Source organism: Oenanthe melanoleuca, chromosome 12 (genome assembly GCF_029582105.1).
Source record: "Oenanthe melanoleuca isolate GR-GAL-2019-014 chromosome 12, OMel1.0, whole genome shotgun sequence".
Lineage (NCBI taxonomy): Eukaryota > Metazoa > Chordata > Aves > Passeriformes > Muscicapidae > Oenanthe > Oenanthe melanoleuca.
This window is the reverse complement of record NC_079346.1, coordinates 13,368,441-13,387,604: the sequence shown is the minus strand read 5'-3', so window position 1 is coordinate 13,387,604 and position 19,164 is coordinate 13,368,441. Positions and strand designations below refer to the sequence as shown.

Here is a 19,164-nt window from a genome sequence, read left to right as displayed (position 1 = left end):
CACAGTTGGTGGAATCTGCTGGATGGTACCACTCCTCCCAGGATGTCTTCTCTCACAGAGCTTCAGCACAGGAATCAGCCTGTCTGGTTCATCTCCCAGCAGGGATGCTGGGCAGCTCACTGCAGTACAGAGTTCTGTCCTTTTGCTTTCAAAGAGTCTTGCTAGTTCTCTAAGGAACCAGGTTTTCTGATTGGATGCTGTTTATTCCAGGCCATCTCTGGGAGGTGAAGCCTCATGGTCCTCAGGCTGATACTGCTTCCTCGGGCAGCCTCGTAATAGGTGGAGCTTTGATACATTTCATTATTTTAAATACTGAGGAATTCTGTTTGCCTTTTTTCTTTGTACTGTATTTTGGTTTTTGGGGTTTTGGGGTTTTTTTTTTCAGAATATGATGCCCCAGGAACCTACATTAAACTTTTCTGGAGTGGATTTGTGTATTCTAATTTAGATGACTGATTTATGTGGCGTGTTAGTGGTTCTGTTCTTCCCACCACACATTAATGTAGCAGGAGATGGCAGTGTCCTCTGTGCCCTCACACCATGCTGTCCTCATTTCCTGAGAGGGCTGGGTGCTCTGTTTATGGTCAGCAGAGACCTGTTTGTGGTCTGAGACCTCTCAGAGCCTAAACTGTAGAGAAGCTGTTTTGAAGCCTGTTACGAAGGTGCCAGAATTGATCTAGGGAGCCTGAGCCAATCTACAGCTTGAGAAAGGTTTGCACTGTCAAATGACACAGTGGGCTTGTGGTGCTCACTGCCTGCTGGACAGGCAGCCAGCCCTCATGGAGTGATTGGAGCAGTCCAGCAGTCCTCATTAGAGGCTCTGAGGGTTGGGAATGGGCTGTAGTGTTTTGATCTGGGTGGAAGACAAGGTGTATTGGCATCACACTTTGCATGGTGTCAGCAGAAGAGGGATCTAGAACTTGATTCAAGCTTTGCATTGCCCAAAAAAGTTGTCTCTGATCCAGAGTACATCTTTTAAGATAAATGGATTGGACCAGACTTCTTAAATAGTTCTAGCTTTTAGTAAATACCTTTTGAGCTCTCCCAGTGCCTACTGCGAGCAGACCCTAGATTTTAGGAAATGCTTTGAAAATCAAATGTATCTTCATCCCCTTTATGTTGCAGGTGATTGAACCTCATAATTCAGTGAGCTGAGGTGATCTCAAGAGAGGAGTGTTTTAGGACAGAGCTGAGTTGTTGAGAGAGAGCTGCACTTTGATCCTAAGAGCTTTGCAAGGCTGAATTTTAAAGATCCCAGAAGATGGTGTCTGCTTGCATCCTGGTGCCAAGGCACCGACTGCAGTGGATGTCACTGGTGTAGTTGTCTCACAAAGAGAAGATTGGCCTGCCAGCCTGGGATTGCTGCTGCTCCCCAGGTCAGTGAGACGGAAGGAGTGTGGGAGGTCTCCAGATTCACTGAGACTTTGTGTTCAATTTCCAAAAGCTGCCAGCAGTACTGCTCTGAGCTCTGCAAGTCCTGGGACCTGGGGACTTGGCCTTAGAATTTAAAAGCTTTAGGGTGGCTGTACCATGAACTCACCTTTCCACTCACCTTCCCCATCCTTCTCTCCCTGTGCAGTCGGACACAGCCTGTGTGTTTTCACTTTATATCACAGAAGTGTGGAGCCAGTAGTTGACAAAACCCTTTTTTGGAGGAGAGGATTATTCTTGGGTATGTCCTGAAGCAGAAGTTCGAGAATAATATCCTGGGGAAATAATAGATAGATCAAACTGAGTCCTGCTGACTTCAGAGTTGGGCCTGTGGAAGGTCTGAGGTTCACCTTGGCTGGGGGATGCCTCAGCCAGTTTGGTCAGTGCTGCACAGAGCTGCTGGCCCAGCCCCATCCCAGCTCTGTGACTCTGTGGTGCACCTGTGCCAACAGGTAACCCCACCAGGTAACCAATCTGTGCCTCCTTACCTTTGTAGGCTGTTCTGCTTCCTGGCCTTGCCATCTCCTGGCAGGTACATTGCTGACAAAGCGGTGGGGGTCAGGTCTCAGCCTGCTTTACTGACAGGGTTACATAATGGATTGCAGGACCAAACCCATTCCACAAAACATCAGGATTAAATATCAAAATCCTTGGCGTTGCCTGTGTGCTTAAAAGTGCCGAGGAGAAGGGCTTTATCAAGAGGGAGGATCAGCTGAAGCTGGGAATTGTCTCTCGGGCTCCTGGGCATCTGTGCTCCCCTGCCTTTGGCTCTGCTTCCATGAGGCACTTCCAGCCCTATTGCTAGACCAGAAAACTGGGGATGGAAAGGGAGCCCAGTGAACTGGGAGAACAAGGAAGAGGAGAGGAGCAGATGCTGGAGCAGATTTTTTTGCAGGTCGCTCATGGAAGCAGTTCTCCAATTAGGGCAGTGGGTGGGGAGGGTATCCTTAGACCCCCCGCTTATCCCTGTGCCTGCTGCAGCACTTGGCTCAGCCAGGCCAGGGGCCAGACAACCCCCTCCCTCTCATCACTTAGCCCATTTGTGAGCCTGTAATGTGCTGACCATAATAAAGGGGAGTTCCCACAATGAGGGAAGGTTTCCATCATTACCTGTAGCCACTAACGGGAGGATCTTGTGCTTGTCAGTACTGGAATCACTCTTTTGCCTCATGAGCTGTTGATAGCAGTACCTGAGGAGGTCAGTAATCCTTCAGGAAGTGAGTGATACATCCTGGCCTTTGATTTAGCCTGCTCAAATAGGCCTAGTTCTTGAATTTAATGGACTTTAGCAAAAATGTTACTGTGTTAATTTAAAATACTAATACAATGAGTTATTTATTATGGCAAGTAATTCCACAGAAGGGTACAGAATGAGAAAATAATTTCTAAAATATCCTAGTAAGGATCTACTACTACATGATCTACTCTCATATGATTCCACAAAAGCTTTCATGACTAACCTCAGGCATTTTCCCAGCCAAAAGCAAACATCTTTCACATTATTTCAGCATAACAGGGAATTAGTGGTTCAGTGATGGTCTGGAAGGAAGGTTAGGAAGCAAGTTGTATTCACTGTTTGTTGCTTTTTTCTTCTCTCTCAGTCTCATAGTTTAAAAAGCAGAAAGGTAGCTGTAAACTATCTGTAGCCTGCAAAGTGCAGCTGGCAGTGAGGCATAATCCCCCTGCGCTTACCTGTGCTTCACAGGCTCACAACAGTTGTTGAAGAAGACTTTATTTAAAGGAAAATAAGTAGAAAACTAAGTAAATGTACAGGAGGGAGTAATTCAACCAATCCATTGGATGAAAGTCAGGGTAGGGCAAGAGGAGTCATGGGAATGTTGAAATCTGTCAGAAATGTGATGACTTAACAAGCAATAACTATGTACCATCACTGGGCCCCTCCTACACTCACTTAGGAGTGTTTCTACATTTCTCATGCAACCTGCCTCTGTGACAAATCTACACACACACTGCACCCAATTAGTGTCAGACATAAGAGCTGTTCTGCCTCTGTCTCACCTCTTTAAACCCCTCCTGGAAGCAATTTTCCCAGCATACAAAGAATAAATTACCTTTCTAAATCTCTCAGAGGACAGTTCCCAAATAAGGGCCAAGTAAATACATGTACCATATAGTAAAGTATTCTAATGCATTAGATAATCTTCCCAGCAGTAGATGCAGGGTATTAGCTGCTTTAAGTGTTCAGTGTTACAGGTGATTAAAAATGTCAGGGGAGGTGAGACAAGGCACTTGAATAGGCACCTGTAGAAAAGTAGTGGAATATCTTGCTTAAACAAACACAAACCCCAATCCTTTCCCCCTCTCAAAGAATACCAGAAAACCACAGTAAACAGCCAAACAAACTGGAAAAGAAAAATAAATGCATACTATAGGAAGTAAAACTTAATTTACCTGTGTCTCAGTCTCTCCAGAAGCATCAGGAGATGAAGAAGTGAGGAGAGCAAAGGGAAGGAGTGCAATCCTTCCTGGGGTACCTACTGCACTGGGGTCAAACCATTAGCTGAATTTGACAAATTACTTAAGTGACCACACCTTGTGTAATCAATAGCAGAGTGTCCCAAGGAGTCTGCTTTGACACTGGCTACCACTCTTCAGTGACCAAACATCTGCCACCTTCAGCTGTGGTACACTGGGGGGATCTGTCCCCTGCTGTCCTACTCTGGTTTCCTTGTGGAGAAGGCTGGCTGGCTCCCAAAGCATCAGCTGCCACTGAGGGAGCAGCAAGCAGCCATGGGGTGGCTCCAGATAACTTATGCTGAAGGGATGAGTGTCAGAGGCGGGGAGAAGGGCTGGAGGGGATCACCAGTGGCCTTACAGCAGGTACAGGATGAGCAGAGCCAGAGGCTTTGTGTTGTCAGCAGCCTCTGTGGCTGCTGGGGATAAGTGGGATGGAGAGCATATTTGCCTTTACTGTCACTGGCCCAGCTGCACAGGCATTCCACCTGTGCCTCCCTGGGATGCCCTGAGCCTTGTGCCCGGGCTTCCAAACCCTCATCATGGTGTCCTTGCTTAGCTTTACCAGAGCCCAAGCCCTCTCCCCACAGGATGAGTTCTATGTCCCCTGATGTGCCAGGGAGGCCAAACAAGTGGGCCTGAGTCTCCAGCCTGAGCCGGGGCTGTGCTGGAGCAGCCACGGGCAGGAGTGAGGGGTCCTGGCTGCTGAGGGCCATTAGTGCCTGAGGCGGGCTGGGAGCTGCACGGCTCCTCTCTCTGTGCCGGCAGGATTGGTGCTTACCCACCTTCCCCGGAGCTCAGGCGCAGGGCACACGCTGCAGTGTGAGCTCTGCAGCCAGGGAGCCCCGGAGCCGCTCGCCCTGTGAGTCAGGGGAGGCCACGTGAGGGCCCGGCCCCGACGCCTTCCCACCGCCAGCGGCACACGGCAGCGCCGGGATCCGGCCCGGGAGCCAGAGCCGCGCACAGCCCGGGAGGTGAGTGCTGGGGAGGGGCTCTGCAGCTCTCGGGGTCAGCTGAGGCTGGCTGGGGGCTGCCTGCTGGTTCTTGCTACACTGCTGGCTTGTTGGCTGCTGTTTGAGGTATCAAGCTGCTGTACAGGAAAGGGGTTCTGGTGCTGTGAGGATTACAGGACTTCCCTATAATCTCTTGACTCAACTTCCCTATCTTTTAAATAAGATCCTCACAGCAAGCCCAATGCTTTATGCAAAGAGAAGGACTTGTTTGCCTTAGTTTTACTCAGACTACAAGTGTAAACATTTCTGGCTTCTGATGAGTTAATACTCTTCCTTCAGAGTGTTGCATCGACCACAGAGAGGCACACGGCGTGAAAGGAAACACAAACCAGGTAATTTCAAATGCTGCACGTCAATGCTAAGGCAGAGCTGGAAAACGGGCAGCAATCCCTGCAGGGCTTACAGGTGTGGGGCTGGCAGCAGTGCAGCCACTGTGTCTGGGCTTGCTGTGAGACCAGGGGAGGAAGGGAATGCTGGAGCTGCAAGGAGTGGATGTGCTGTGCCTGCTCCTTGCTCACCCCCATGGGCTGTCAGAGCGAGCCTGGGAGCTGCCCTTGCTCTGGTGATAAGCACTTGCTGGGTCTCTTTACATGCCTGTGTTCAAGGAGAGTGAAAAGTCTGAGTTTTGCTACTTCTGTGTCACATTTCAGCTACATTTGACAACAGGAAGGGTAGCAGAATTATTACCACAGCCAGAGGAGACTGGAGCAGGAAGCGTTTCAGACTGAGCTGCTGTGGATCAGTTTTTGTTGTCTCACAGGAGGAAACTCAGCTTTCACCTCGACCACAGCCTGCCAGGACATCTTCCCGTAGAACCAACTGATAGGACCAACCTAAGACTTGCAGGTGTGCTTTAAGAAGTTGGTTTGGTTTGGTTTAGTTTGAGAAAAGGGCATTGAGGGACTTTATATTTAAAATAAAATTAAGCAAGTGTGGCCATCAGTGTATAACTTAAAATGAAAGGTAAAAGTAATTTTAAAGGGAAAAGGTTTGGGATTGTCTGATTTTTGTCTTGAAGATGAAACAACCTTATTTTATATTATTTTATTTGCATTTTTTTAGTTACCCCATTGAGTAATTTCCCTCAGATGTATTTTATCAGCTAAGCAAAACCTCATGTATGGAAGTTGTTAATCTCACTTTCTAAATCTGACTCTGCACACAAATTTTATTCTAATGTAAAGAAGACCTCACTGCAATTAAATTCTGATTTACTGTGAGGAAAGCAAGGTGAAGTCTGTTGTTCATGTCATTCCCCAGTGAGCTCATGAGCAGGCTGAAATGCCTTTATATCATCATCCTTCTCTCATTATGAGGTATAATCAACTAAGTCACTTTTAAAACATACAATAATTAAACACCTATACTTATCCTTTGTTTAGATCTGATTTTCTTTCCAGAAGAGCCACAGGGGAATTAATTGTGCATAGTCTAAGACAAATTAGGTACCCAGCTTCCTTGGTTAATATAAATCTTGGTGACTGACTGGGCTGAGCTGTGCTGGAGGCACAGAAAGGGAGATGGGAGCAGATGCTGGTTGCTCCTGGATCCTCTTGTGGCATCCAGGTCTTACCACAATGGGATGCAAAAGTGCATTAGGCAACTGTGTTTCTGTTGCTGGAACAGCTGAGCAGTCTGCTCATTTGGGCTAACAAATGAACAGTTTTGAAGTAAATCAGTCTGACAGCAGATGAAGATGGCGTTGGCAGTGTCTGCCCTGCCTTCAGTGTTGAATCTGCTCTTCTGTGTGCATGGCAGGACAGGTCAGGTAGTGCCCATCTGCTCACTTTGTCTTTGGGATGATGCAAAGCTGCGATAGGGCAGCTGCTGTGACAGGTTCCTGTCAGGGGAACAGCAGGGGACCTGCCTTAAAATCCCACTGGAAGTGGCCTTCACTAGGTATTAGGAGCCCCAAAGATAAACCTCCTGAGTTTCACTCAACAGTAAAATATCAGGATGCTTATAAATTATTTTTTCAATCAGTTGGAATAAAATGTTTATATTTAAAGTACTTTTGTTCCTTTAGCTCTGGTATTTTGGCTGTGCAGTCCGGAGAGAGACCTAAAGGATTTAGTTTAAACAAGCAACTGTTGCAAGGTCTAAGCTGAGCAAATAGGAAGGCAAGAAAGAGACTGAAAAAGGCAAGAAAACCATAGCTGGAGATATATAAGTGCTATGAACTGACATTCTTGATGGAGTGGCCAAGAACGAGTCATTCCAGGGTGTGGTGTGCTGGGTTCCTACATTTCCACTTCAGCTGGTTCTTACCCACAGAGGGGACAGATGCATTTCCTGCATTCCCTATCGGGTGCTCACAGGCTCACAGCTCCCACAGGGCTGCTGCCACAGCTACAGCAGCAAAGGCTGGATGTAAGTCAGGGAAAGGGGAAGATCTGTGGGTCTTTTGAATAGATTCATCACTGGAAATAATTTCAAAATATTGTTAAAATATTGTTTTTTCACAATACACTTTGGAGGCAGGTAAGCCAGGTTTTCTGAGCTGAGCCTTTGAAAGTGGTTATGTAATTTTCCCAGAGGAGTTTTGAAGTCTGTTTGTGTCCTATTTCCTCTATCTGAGAACTGACACCTCACTGTTTTCCTGTTGCATCCTGCATAGTGGAAACTGTGCTTCAGGCTTCCCAAAAATCTCCTTTTGCATCTCTCAGTACAGCTGTGGGTTAGTTGCAATGTTGCACGAGGGGAGATGCATCAGTGCAGAATGCCTGGACCACGCTGTGCAGAGGCAACAGTCCAGAACCACAGCCACCACAAAATGTGCACCATCAGAATATTCTAGCCTCAGCCCAAAACTTCTGTTTTGATAAACAAAAGGAAATGCTGAATTTTGGGGTTGTCAGAACATTTGTTTCTGTGTCAAATACCAGTAATTAATCTGGGATTAACACTTAAAAATTTGTAATTCATAAAGCTAAAGTTAATGGAAATTTCCTTTTCATGACAACTTGGGAAGAACAGATGTTGAGCCATCAAAGTCTTCTGTGAGACAAGAATTCAAAGTCTTGTTGGACTTTCCTAGGAACTATCTGTGCTATTTTTCCTGGCTGATATATTTTAAGTTTTAGAATGTGAAAGGTAAAGGATAATGTTCTGTTTCAGGAATGGAACCTGGCCTATTAGATTACTCACTTCTGTGGTAAATTTTTAATTAGACACCTTGGTAGTTTTACAAAACAACAATGTGAATGATCAAGTCTGACTTCTTTTTGTTTTACTCATGATGATCAGACTTTTGTTCTTTCCTAATAACCAAAACCCAGTAGGGCTCACTCGGAGGAGTCAAGAGTTGGGACTGGGAGGGTAAGTGAATCATGATGTGAAACAGAGAAGTGATTTCAAAACTGAAAGGCCCAGAGAGAGACACTGGGTTTGCAGAAAATCAAAAACAGAAAATCAGGAAGGTCAGTGACCTGATTCTAAATGCACTTTTTCTCCCCTTTCAGACAGGCACAGCAATGGAGAATTTGGATGTCCCAATCCCAGATCTTACTGAAGAACAGCAAGGTGAGGGAAGCACACAAAGATCAGAGCTTTGGCTCATGCACACTGCACAGCAGTGTTTACCAGGGTGGGCATGAGTCAATGAAATCTGTTTCCTCTGAAAACACACCCTAGTATCCTTGCTTGTGAAAGAGACACCTGCAGTCAATTCCCAGCTTTTCCACACGCTTCTGTTAGGCTTTGTGCACATGCAAGTGGAAATTTAGATACACTAAGGAGACTTTGCTGTGCATTAAAAGCCTGGTGAGCAATCTCAGTACCTTGGTATCTAGTCCTTAGGGTCTTTATGTCTGTCTGTATAACAGTATGGTCAGAATAAGCACCTGTTAAATAGCTAGGACGCTTCAGGAACACTTATTATGCTTTTCTAACTGAGACAACAGCATCACAGAGACATCAGTCATTTGTATGGACTCTTGACATTTGTCCACTGTTTTGTGACAGACTGATATGCTTTATACAGTACAGCACCACTCTCTTTCCTGTGTGTTTCCTGGTATTGGGCAGTGTGTTAGAGTCTGGTGTTTGTCTCCACACCTGTACTGAGCGCCACAAGAACACTGCTGTGCAACCCCTCTGTACTCCTGCACAGTGACAGGTTTGTTTTCCTTACAGACATTTTTCAGAGAGTATTTGCTGCTGATGCCAAGTACTTGGAGAATCATGAGAAAATGAACGAGTCCTTCTGGGAATCACTTGTAAAATGCTTGGCCACTACTGACCCACCTATCCTGAATACTGAAGAAAAGAACAATGTAAGTTACCAAAGAAACACTTGTCCTTGTTACTGTACTTTTCTACTATACTCTGGGGAGAGAGAACATAGAGTCCCACTATCTGATATGCTGATATATATTAAGAGGTGTAACAGGCCACTTAGATAAATGAGGTTCAGGTCACTGCTTTTTACTCCACTGCTCTCCATGTGCAGAAATAACTGTCTCTGTATAAATTCCTCAGGATCAGTTCAGCTCACTGTGTTCTAAGCAGGACCATTGTTAGTGACATTTTTCTGTAAGATATTGCAGCAATTGCATGGTCATTTTCAGACCCTATAGCTGTATTTCTCCAGCTTACTGAATAGTTAACTATTGCCCACCATGCTGTTTTTCCCAGTTGATGGCTCTGCTCCAGTCACTAAATGGAGTTTACATTCTCTTCCCATCTTTGACATTACTCTTTGTCCCCATTTTCCCCTTTTATTGTAGGAGCAGGGGGTTACATTTCCCACAGAGTGAGATACACTAATTTGCCCACCAGCATGTGCTTCTACAGGCTTTGTTTTATTGGAAAGACCATTTGCTATTTACTTACCTTCTTTTCAGCTCCTTAACAGCTGTGATGTCCTCCCTGGAGGCTGTGCTGCCTGCCTGAAAGCTGTAGAGAAGAAAGGAGTCAGGGCAATGGCTCTCCTTTACCTTTTGCTGAAGACTTCCAACCCATCTGGGTACAGGCAGCTGCCCAGCTCCAAGGGAAAGGGTGAGTCCTACCTGTCTTCCTGTCAGCTGTTTTGTTAAAATTACTACAGAGCCAGTGGTACTTGACAGCAGCTTGAACACTCTGTTATGTGCTTGGAAGTGATTATTAGTGAACAACTGAACTGTCTGGAAGTACTGCTCAGGAAAGGCAGTTAGGTGAAGTGGTATGGGAGCCAAAATTAGTATTTTACTGCAGTTAGACTTGGCTTCTTCTGGGGGAAAAAAATCACCGAGTTTAGGGAGAGAGCATGTCCTGGGATGATGCTTCCAAAAAGTTTCTCTGACTTGAGAAAGTTTTCCCTGACTTTTTTGCACAGACTGTTTCCAACCAGCCAGGACCCCTCTGAGCACGCACAGTGGTAAGAAACCAGAGATAAGCCAGTAAAAATATTTTTACAAAGAATTCCCTAGCAGCACATGTAAAACTAAAAGGAATGGACAGGGGATGGCACAGAGGGTGCTGAACCTGGCAACAAAATAAAAGAGACTTATTTGCCTGGTTGTGCAGTAAGAAACTAAGAGCAGTTTCACAGGGACCAAAGTAATTAATTGTCTTTAATAGATGACAGAGGAGCACTCATTTAAGAGGACCCTAAATTTAACTGGAGACCCTCAAGGACATCCTGTTCCTGCTTCTGCCTTGATTAAACATGTTCCTGAAGGAGAGAGACCTCCCAGCTGGGAGCACAGCCCAGCCTTGGTCATCTCTCAGAGCAGGAGTGTTGGTAACAAGATCCTTGGGCTGTGAGCGGCCTCGAGGAGCTGGAGGAGAAGGAATTCCATGTACCTTCCTGTGCCCAAATCCTGCACCTCCTGATGAGGAGATGCTCAGATCCCTGGCCCTGAGCACAGAGCTGGGTGTGAAGCTGTTCAGAGTCACCCCTGGCCCCAGCAGCCAGGACCAGTTGGGTCCTGGTGTGGCCTGGCTGAGGGAGCTGTGCTCCTGTGCCACGAGAGGGAGCTGGAGCCGCGGCGTCTGCACAGGGAGCCCTGGCAGGAGTAGCCCAGGGCAGGGTCAGCCACTCCTCTCCTGCTGAAACAACCTTCAGCTGCTGCTGCTGCTTCAGGGAGTGGGAATTTGCACAGGGGTAACATTATGAATAATTAAACACCAGAATATGAAATTTTAGGTGTCTACCACAACCCTTTAAGAAAGTCTAAACTGTAGTGTGTATGATGTTTTCATTTGTACTACTATTAGTGTGCAAAAAAAACCCCCTGAAATTAAACAAAGGGTCTGATTTCCTGACAACTCTTAGTAAAGCATTGTGAAATCTGTAATTGTAAAATAGAAAATTTAATCACTGATAATGTGTTTTTTAATCTTTATAAAAAAAGATGAAAAATTGAAACTCCTGAAGAGATTGGAAAGGAATTTTCTCTATTCGGAAGAGGACAAAAAGTCTGAAAACTCATCCCATGAGTCCATGGATGAAGATACACAAGGTAAAAAGGATTTATTTTATTTTCCCTGATACATAACTTAGTCTTACTTGTTTGTAAGATAGGAGGTACGGATGCAGTAATTCTGTAAAGCTCTGAATAAAATAAGAAATTGTGCAAAAGAGAGAACGTAGAAAATCATCAGTGCCTGATTCATGATCAGCAAAATAGTGGCAGTCACACACTCTTTTGGAAGTTGGTTTCAGAAACGTAGAAATCTGCTGCAAGGTTCCTTCACCAAATAAAACTTCTCTCTACAGCCCTTTATACAAGACAATCTGACTTCAGGTTTTGCTGAGTTCCACCTGTTCAGACAGCTTTGAAGGGAGCTGTGAGGCAAAAGTAGCCAATAGTGATCCTTGCATTTCAAAGCCTTGATTTTTACCTTCATATTGTTATTATGAGCAAACAACTGCAGTGCTGTTCTTTCTGATGTTTCTGATGGTGCTAGCACATTTTTCTTTACTTGGATGAACAAACACTTTCTCTTATCCAGACAGTGATGAGGAAGATTTAGGAAGACAGAAGACTGAAGGCCAGTTACTTGGAGGTAGGATAAAGTGACAACAGTATTGGCTTTTAGTAAAGGCAACCAGTATAAACCAAAAAAAGATTATTTTTTGCACTCTTTTGTTTGTCTGTTGAGCAAAGGTATATTAACGTGTAGATGTAAAAGAAAGACAAGTCAGAATTTGGCTGTAGGAAAGACATTTCCTGCAAGATGAAGCTCAACTAATGCTGACACTCAGCAATGCCCTGTGCTCAGAGTTGAACCAGAAAAGCAGCAAAATCTGCTATTGTTGGAGGAGTCCTGCTGCCTGAGTCTGCACAGCTGCCACTGAAATGCAGCAAGAGGGTTCTGAAATCATCTGTCAGAGCCACTACTTACAGAGGCTGCAGTCAGCCCCTGACAACACTGACTGGAGATCATCAGCAAGGGCCACCTTGTTCCTGAGGCTTTTCCTTTCCTACCTAAGGAAAAATGGAAAATAAGTACAATGCAGATGAAGGAAATATACTGTGTCCATACACAGAAATACCTATATAACTATGGATGTAAAAATGTAAAGCATTAATATTTTGATTAATGTCTTAAACTGAGCTCAGCCCAAATGTAAGAGCAGCTCATTTAAATTGGCATTATGAATATGAGAGGGGGGCATTAAGGATTGAATCATTGCCCACTTTTTGACTGTATAATCCCCAGCAGAGCCACCCTTTTTAAGGAGTTAAAGTTGGTCTCTTCCTTGTCTCTGTTACACACCCACATTGAATTCAGGGAGCTGATGGGCTGGCACTGGCACCAGACACTGCAGGTATTCACCTACCTCATCTCTGTCATGTTTTAGGAATACCAGCAGAGGTGGTTCCCTACAGAGGTTCAGGTAAGTGCTCCCAGGTCACCTCATCCTGCTGGAATAACTATAACTGGAGTGTCCTCTTTCTGACCTGCTGAGACATTAAAAATAACTCTCAGGCTGGAAATCTCTTGGTTTCCAGTTAGCCTAGTGTTGGACCTGGGCATGGTGCAAACATTCTGTTGCAAGGCTGTGGTAGTGACTGCCTGACAGCGAGTGATTTGTACAAGGTGTTCTGACAGATTAACTCATTTTTGTAGGCCTGCCAGGTTCTCACAAGATCAGATCATAGCAGTCATTCTTTAAGGGAAAACCCAGCAGTTCTGTTGGGCAACTGTTCAGTCTTACCCACAAAAAGCTAGAGGCAGTTTTTAGCATTCCCTGAAGCCCTCTATCTGCTGCTGAATGGGGGTGCAAGGCTGGAGGGATCTGGAACCTGGTTTCTGCAAACAATGATGCTTGGCTCCAAATGCATTCCTGCCTTAGCTCACAGCATTCCCAGCAGGGGGTGCCAGGTGAAAGACAGATGTCAGGCAGCAGAGCAACATTGCCAGCTCAGAGGCTTGCACAGACAGGCAGTCTGAAGGCAGACTTCTTCCCACCAGACACTGCTGCACAGCCCCAGAATGTTTGTAAAAAGCCCAAACCAGGAAATTGCCAACGGCTTAATTGCCTTACTGAGCTCATCCCTCCTGTGCCCAGGCCAAGGCCACAGGATGAGTTAGGAGAGGCAAACAGCCCAGGGGAGCAACCTTTGGAGAGAATCTGCTGCATTTCTGTTCTGTGCAGTGGAGAAGTTATAAATTGCAGAATAATCCTTTGGGGAGGTTTTTGAATTACTTATCCCCAAGGAGCCATGTTGTAATTCGGTATCTGAGGTATAAGAAATTAAATACCCTGCAAACTTCCTTCCTGCTAGTCCCCAGTTCATGTCCCCCTTTCCGGTCCTGTGACCTTCCCCTGTGACCTTGTACCCACCGAGGGGTCGGGTATTCTGATCCTAGTCCCTCTGTGTCCTCATCCCATTGGCAGCCAGCCAAGGCCACTCCCATTCCCTTCTCCTGAATCCCTGGTTTGGAGAGAGATTCTCCCTCTTTCCGGCCATACCATCGCCCTGGAATAAACTGAGATTGAAAGAGCCTCTTTTGTATCCTTTTCCATCCATGCTGCGATACTTTGTCTGATCTTGAGTAATTAGGAAAAAGACACAGAGTATCGCAGCAGAGCCACACAGAACACCAGGGCAGAGAGATTCATTGCAGTGCCATGTTCTCCCCACACTGCCAGGTGCAGAAAGGGTCATGGTACTCTTCCACTTGGTCTGGCCTCTCTACCACTCACCCCAGCTTTATTACAGATAGGTGATTACTCACTGTGCTTTTTGGTGTTCAGTATGGTGGGAAGCTCTATATTTGTATTTTTTTCATCAGAAGTAACAAAACTATATTACTTTTCAGAGATTGCCAGAAGAGAAAATTCAGATGCAGATGGTGAGTACAAACATGCAAACAAAAGTTTATTTTGTGAATTTTCTTTCAGGACTGAATTTTGCTTAGTGGTGAGGGCAATCCCAGCTCCTTGATGCCTTAGAGATTGTCTAATCAAAAATTAGAAGATTGAAAACAGGTAGTAACATAACATGGGATGCTTTAACAGAAGAAATACTGTGCAAGTCATTCCATGATGCCAAGTTACAGTGGGACTGTTGCATTTAGGGAGTAGAGTAATGCAGGACAGACACTTGCCAAGTGTGAATTGATGTTCTGCTAGATTCTTTATCTATAGATCATTCATACAACTGCACAGAGTTGTATCTATGAGTCAGAATAATGTAATGCTATGTTATTAAAAAGAAAATAACTGAGATTGCTCCCAAACCAGAATGTGTTCAATTTGCTCAAAGAGGCAAAAATGGAATGTCTGTATCAGGTGACCCAGAACAGAACTCCTTGGCAAGGTTCAGTTGCTCTGTGGTTCAAAACTACCCCAGCAAAAATCTGCAGCTCGTGTAAAGGATCCTTCCAGTACTCACCTGTTACATCTTTAGAGAAAGTTCACTGCCAGGCAGGGGTTGCCTAGTGTAGAGGAAATCAGCATCTGAAACTTGTGCTGAATCAACTCCCAGAGGCTTGGGTGCAGCAGCTGCCTCAGGGGCTGCTCAAACCACCAACAAAGAGAAAAGGAAAAAGCTGCTGCTTTGAACCTGTTGTTGGACAGATGGTAAAATACTCAGCTCTTTCTGGCAATACAGTTAAAGAGAAAAGAGAATTTGGCAACTCTGCTCATGACAAAGAGCAAACTACTCTGTGTTTAAACCTCTAAAATACCTAATTTGTTCTTACATTGTTTTTTCTCTATGCCAATGTAACTGTAGTAGATTCATTTCAGCAGCATGTCTTATTTTGGGAGGTGCAGAAGTATTTGATGTGAGGTGTCAGTAGAGGGATGGTTCTCACACCCTCAGGAAGGAAGGGGATCTTTCTACTGTGGTTGTGGTTGTGCAAAGCACCCAGGAATCAAACTGAAGCTCCATGTACTATGGTTTTACTCCCCCACTGTCATTCTGAGACTGTAGCTTGTCCCAGAAGAGGCAGAAAAGACCCAGAGTACTTTAAAACAATTCAGTATTGTTAATGCAGCCATCTGGTTACACTTTTTAAAATTCATTTTAAAATCGTGCTCTTTGGAGTGATTTTAGATTTGCTGATTTGATCTTTCTGAAAGGCTCACAGACTAACAAATGGTTTTACATATATTCTGCTCTATCTATTTCAGATACAAAAAGGGAAATAAATTTTAAACTCCTTAATTTCACAGTTCCATGGCAATAAAAGTCTTCTCTTTTTTGTAGCATATGAGAAGGAGAGCACTCACTCCCCTCAGTGGACAGTACGGTGGATGGGCATCCGGAAGGATGGTAATTGAAATATTAAATCAAACTGATGGCAAACCTGTTGAACCTTAGTCCAAGAATAAGATCTCTGATTCAAAAAAACTTTTATTTTTCCAACATGAGTGCTTTGTTGAAGTGCATCAAGGCTTCATGATGAAAATCATAGAGGCTTTTGTAATGTTGAGCCTGGTGCCTGAGAAATTGATTTCATTCCTTGAGTGATACTCTGTACCTAAAGGTGAATTTGGGTTCAATGGCTGCAGTTGTGACCTAATCTTCCCTCTCAATTTCAGATGAATTCTTTCATTTTGTCATTCTTTGCTTTGCAATTGGAGCTTTACTAGTTTGCTACTACTACCACAAAGGTAAGGCAAGATTCAGTAGAAGGATATATTGTTGCACTGTAGAGAAATGAACAAAGCTAACATTTATTTTGTTGCCTTAGATTGGACTATTTCTCTTGGGATTGGTTTAATCACGTTTGCTTCCCTGGAAACCACTGGGATATACTTTGGTCTAGGTATGTGTCCCTACATTAAGGACAAGGTCACACAGTTGCCACAGGCCCACAAACCCACCGGGGTCAAGAATCCATAACTCACCACTTGACTCCCGACATCTCCCAATTACAGGGGGTTGCAGACAAGCAGCCTTAATGCTACTGAAGGGAGAGGTTGACTCATTTTTCCTTCTCAGTGATCACAAGACCCTGAGTCACCTCTTTCTGCAGCAATGGCCGAATGCTGTGTTGCCATGACAACGTGTAATTTTAGCAGCAAGGCCTGTCTCCCCAGATCCACTGGATAAGATGCTGTGCATCCTGGCTGCCATGCACTCCCCTGGGACTGAGGACAAGCTCAGGGCAGCAGCAGAATGTGGATGGCAGCAGCTACTGGAAATATTAAAACCTGGGCATTTTGGCAATCCCTAGGGATGGTATACGAGAGCTGCCACCAAGTAGCAAGTTGTGGCTCCCCAACCAAGAACTTGTCTCCTCTACATGGTGGAAGGTTGTAGATAGTTCTCTCATTACTCAGCCTGATCTTTTTTATTAATGGTATTGCAGATGTGCCTGTTTAAACAAGTGTCAGTGTTTAAGTTTTGCCATTTCTCTATTTTTTTATGTTTTATGCTGTTTATCTTATATATTTGTTTTCATACCCAGTGTACCGAATTCGGAGTGTCATTGACAGCTTTGTTCCCCTGATTGACAGATTCAGGCCAAGAGGTAACATTGCTCTTTTTACTGACAGCATCTGTCTTCCCTGGACCTTGGTTTGGTCAAGAATTAAGACAAACTCATTTAAATGACAATTTCCAATCTTACTGCCTTTAAAAAAAAGGAATATTTTACTACAGCTCATTACAACTGCTTGGGTTTGAAAATTAGTCTTGACTCTTTCCCTGTAGCAGAAACATTTTCACATTTTTAATACTCCACCCCATATGGGGTACTATTTCCTGGCAATATCTGCATAAGAATTCTGTAGCTTAAATAAAAACTCAGGGGGTGGAGAGAGGCTTCACGTTTTGGGTCTTCAGACTCCTGGTTCATATTTTTCCATGTTTATGGACACAAAACACAAAGAATAGTGAAAAGCTGCATGGATACAGCACAATCTGAACCCAGCAGTCCTGACAGCTGTCTTTTTCTTCATCCCACAGGCATGAGGAAAGCTGCTTAGGAGGAGTATTTCAGGAGAATTCCCCAAACCTGGCTGTCCAAGTTTCCAGTACTAAAGGAACTGCTTTATGAGGTGAATCTAAGAACCAAATGGCCAATGTGAAATACTGAAATGTGAAACCTCTGAAAAACATCACTCCTTTCCCTCCAAAATAAACCTGAAACTGGAATACAGGGCCCCACTCTGGATTCTGAAGTGGTTTGGGGCTCGTGCTGCATCTCTCATTCCTAATAAATCACACCAGTCTGCCTGTGGTGTACCAAAATCAACAGACCAATTCCTGTGCTGGTTCTGGCTTAGGCTCTGGCTGTTTCTGTAGGAATTTTGGCCTCCTCCTCCTTCTCCCCCCGGTGCTGCCCAGAGCAGGCAGAGGTCAGCACTGCTCTCCCGGCTGAGCCCCGGCAGTGCTGGCACTGGGGCTGATGAATTGATTGTGGCAGAACTCAGAGCAGGGGGCGGGCAGTGGTTTCACCCGAGGAGAGCTGGGGAGATGTTACAGGCCCTGACAGAGTGCTGCAGTAATGAGATTATTAACAACAGCAGATTTCATCTTTTCTCAGGGGAAAAACAAAGTGCTTGATTTGACTCATCTCCGAACCTTTTTCTTTCTTTGAGTAAAATCACCATGGAACTTTGACATTTCCTTTCATTTTATAGGATGTGTTACACATTGCAAGAATGTAGGACTACTGCAATCGTAGGAAGACTGCAAGAAAAGGGGGTATCTTTAAATTTTTAGTAAATATGTAAGGTCTTCATACCCACAGAATGATGAAGGCAACCAGTTGAACAGAAAAAGCCTTAACCATGGACTTTTAAGGAAATGTAAATCTGAAAGCCGTAAACCCAAACAGCTCAGAGTTTGACAGAAACCATTTCAAGCCTTGCTTAGAAAAATAGAAAGGTTACTTTTTGTTGTATGTTATTTGAAGCACCAGTGTCAGTCACTCTTGCCTGCAGTTCCAGCTGCACTGCCAGAAACACCAACACACTCAGGCCTGCACCAACATAGCACATCTGTCACCCAATGCCTCAAGGGCTAAAACTGTGCAAGAAGGATGAATACAAGTTATTTCATAGTATTTATATTCTCATTTACATGTCTTTGTAGAAAGATTCCACCCTCCCAAACTACTGTACATTTTGTTTTAGTCTGCAAATAAAGTCTTACTCAGACCACTGCAGCCATGGTGGTGGCAAATGGCTTTTGGGTGAACTGAAAATGACACAGTCACCCTGCTCTGATGAAAAGGGCTTTTTCAGTGTCCTCTGCTGTCTAATGTCTTTCTGAAAGGCAATTAGTGAAACAGTCAGGATGAGAAACATGGTTCAATACTTAATGTTTTAAATTTGGTACTCTGCAGTAAACATAAATTTTTAATTTTAACAGAAACTGCTTAAGGGTAAAATAAGCAAAACATTTACAAACAGCAAAACATTTTAAAAGTCACCAAGTGCATCCCACCATGCAAGATGAACAGTTCAGCCACTTAGAGCAGGTCTCATGAGAAAAGTCAGTTCTCAAAAAAAACAAGAGCAACTTACACATTGAGCTGCATCCTCTTGAGTACCTGGGAATTTTCTGGTCTTCTTCCAAATCCTTTATTCTTTCTCAGCATCAGCCAAACTCTCAAAACTACAAGTTCCTGTGAAGAGTTTCAACTTCCTTTGCTTGTGCTGCCTGCATTACCATTCAGTATGTTCTACCTGAGCCCAGGGCTGGGCCTCACCTTCCCGTTGGGTCCCCAGGACCTGGAGCATCTCATTCCACTTCAGCACCACCCAGCACACTGGGTACTCCCTCCTTGCCTTTAGTTTTAAATGGTTGGGGGCAACGCAGAGAGGAGGGACTCTAAAGATGCAGGTATT

At 44.6% G+C, this 19,164-nt stretch overlaps 1 protein-coding gene across 8 annotated transcripts; it reads left to right on the top strand.

The window, feature by feature from the left end:
* The first annotated feature begins 420 nt into the window (after positions 1 to 420).
* TMEM40 (transmembrane protein 40) lies at positions 421 to 18,435 on the top strand. 8 transcript variants are annotated; one of them, XM_056501880.1, is made up of 16 exons: positions 421 to 1,376; positions 4,675 to 4,880; positions 5,199 to 5,251; positions 5,570 to 5,765; positions 8,381 to 8,441; positions 9,054 to 9,193; positions 9,764 to 9,917; positions 11,255 to 11,362; positions 11,856 to 11,909; positions 12,709 to 12,744; positions 14,175 to 14,207; positions 15,569 to 15,634; positions 15,904 to 15,975; positions 16,056 to 16,130; positions 16,776 to 16,838; positions 17,276 to 18,435. In XM_056501880.1, exons 5-16 carry the CDS (start codon positions 8,393 to 8,395, stop codon positions 17,293 to 17,295), a joined length of 870 nt encoding a protein of 289 aa, XP_056357855.1. In that variant the 5' UTR covers positions 421 to 1,376; positions 4,675 to 4,880; positions 5,199 to 5,251; positions 5,570 to 5,765; positions 8,381 to 8,392; the 3' UTR covers positions 17,296 to 18,435. The 8 variants fall into 8 exon arrangements, with proteins under 8 accessions (XP_056357855.1, XP_056357861.1, XP_056357860.1 ...); XM_056501886.1 differs by lacking the exon at positions 4,675 to 4,880 and having other exon boundaries at positions 5,680 to 5,765; XM_056501885.1 differs by lacking the exon at positions 4,675 to 4,880.
* The last annotated feature ends 729 nt before the right edge of the window (positions 18,436 to 19,164 follow it).

Excerpts from the sequence above, each read along its gene's own strand:
- TMEM40 (XM_056501882.1), top strand. The coding sequence starts at position 8,393 with ATGGAGAATTTGGATGTCCCAATCCCAGATCTTACTGAAGAACAGCAA. Across the intron at positions 11,363-11,855 it reads CATGGATGAAGATACACAAG|ACAGTGATGAGGAAGATTTA; the intron begins GTAAAAAGGATT and ends TCTCTTATCCAG. Across the intron at positions 12,745-14,174 it reads GGTTCCCTACAGAGGTTCAG|AGATTGCCAGAAGAGAAAAT; the intron begins GTAAGTGCTCCC and ends ATTACTTTTCAG.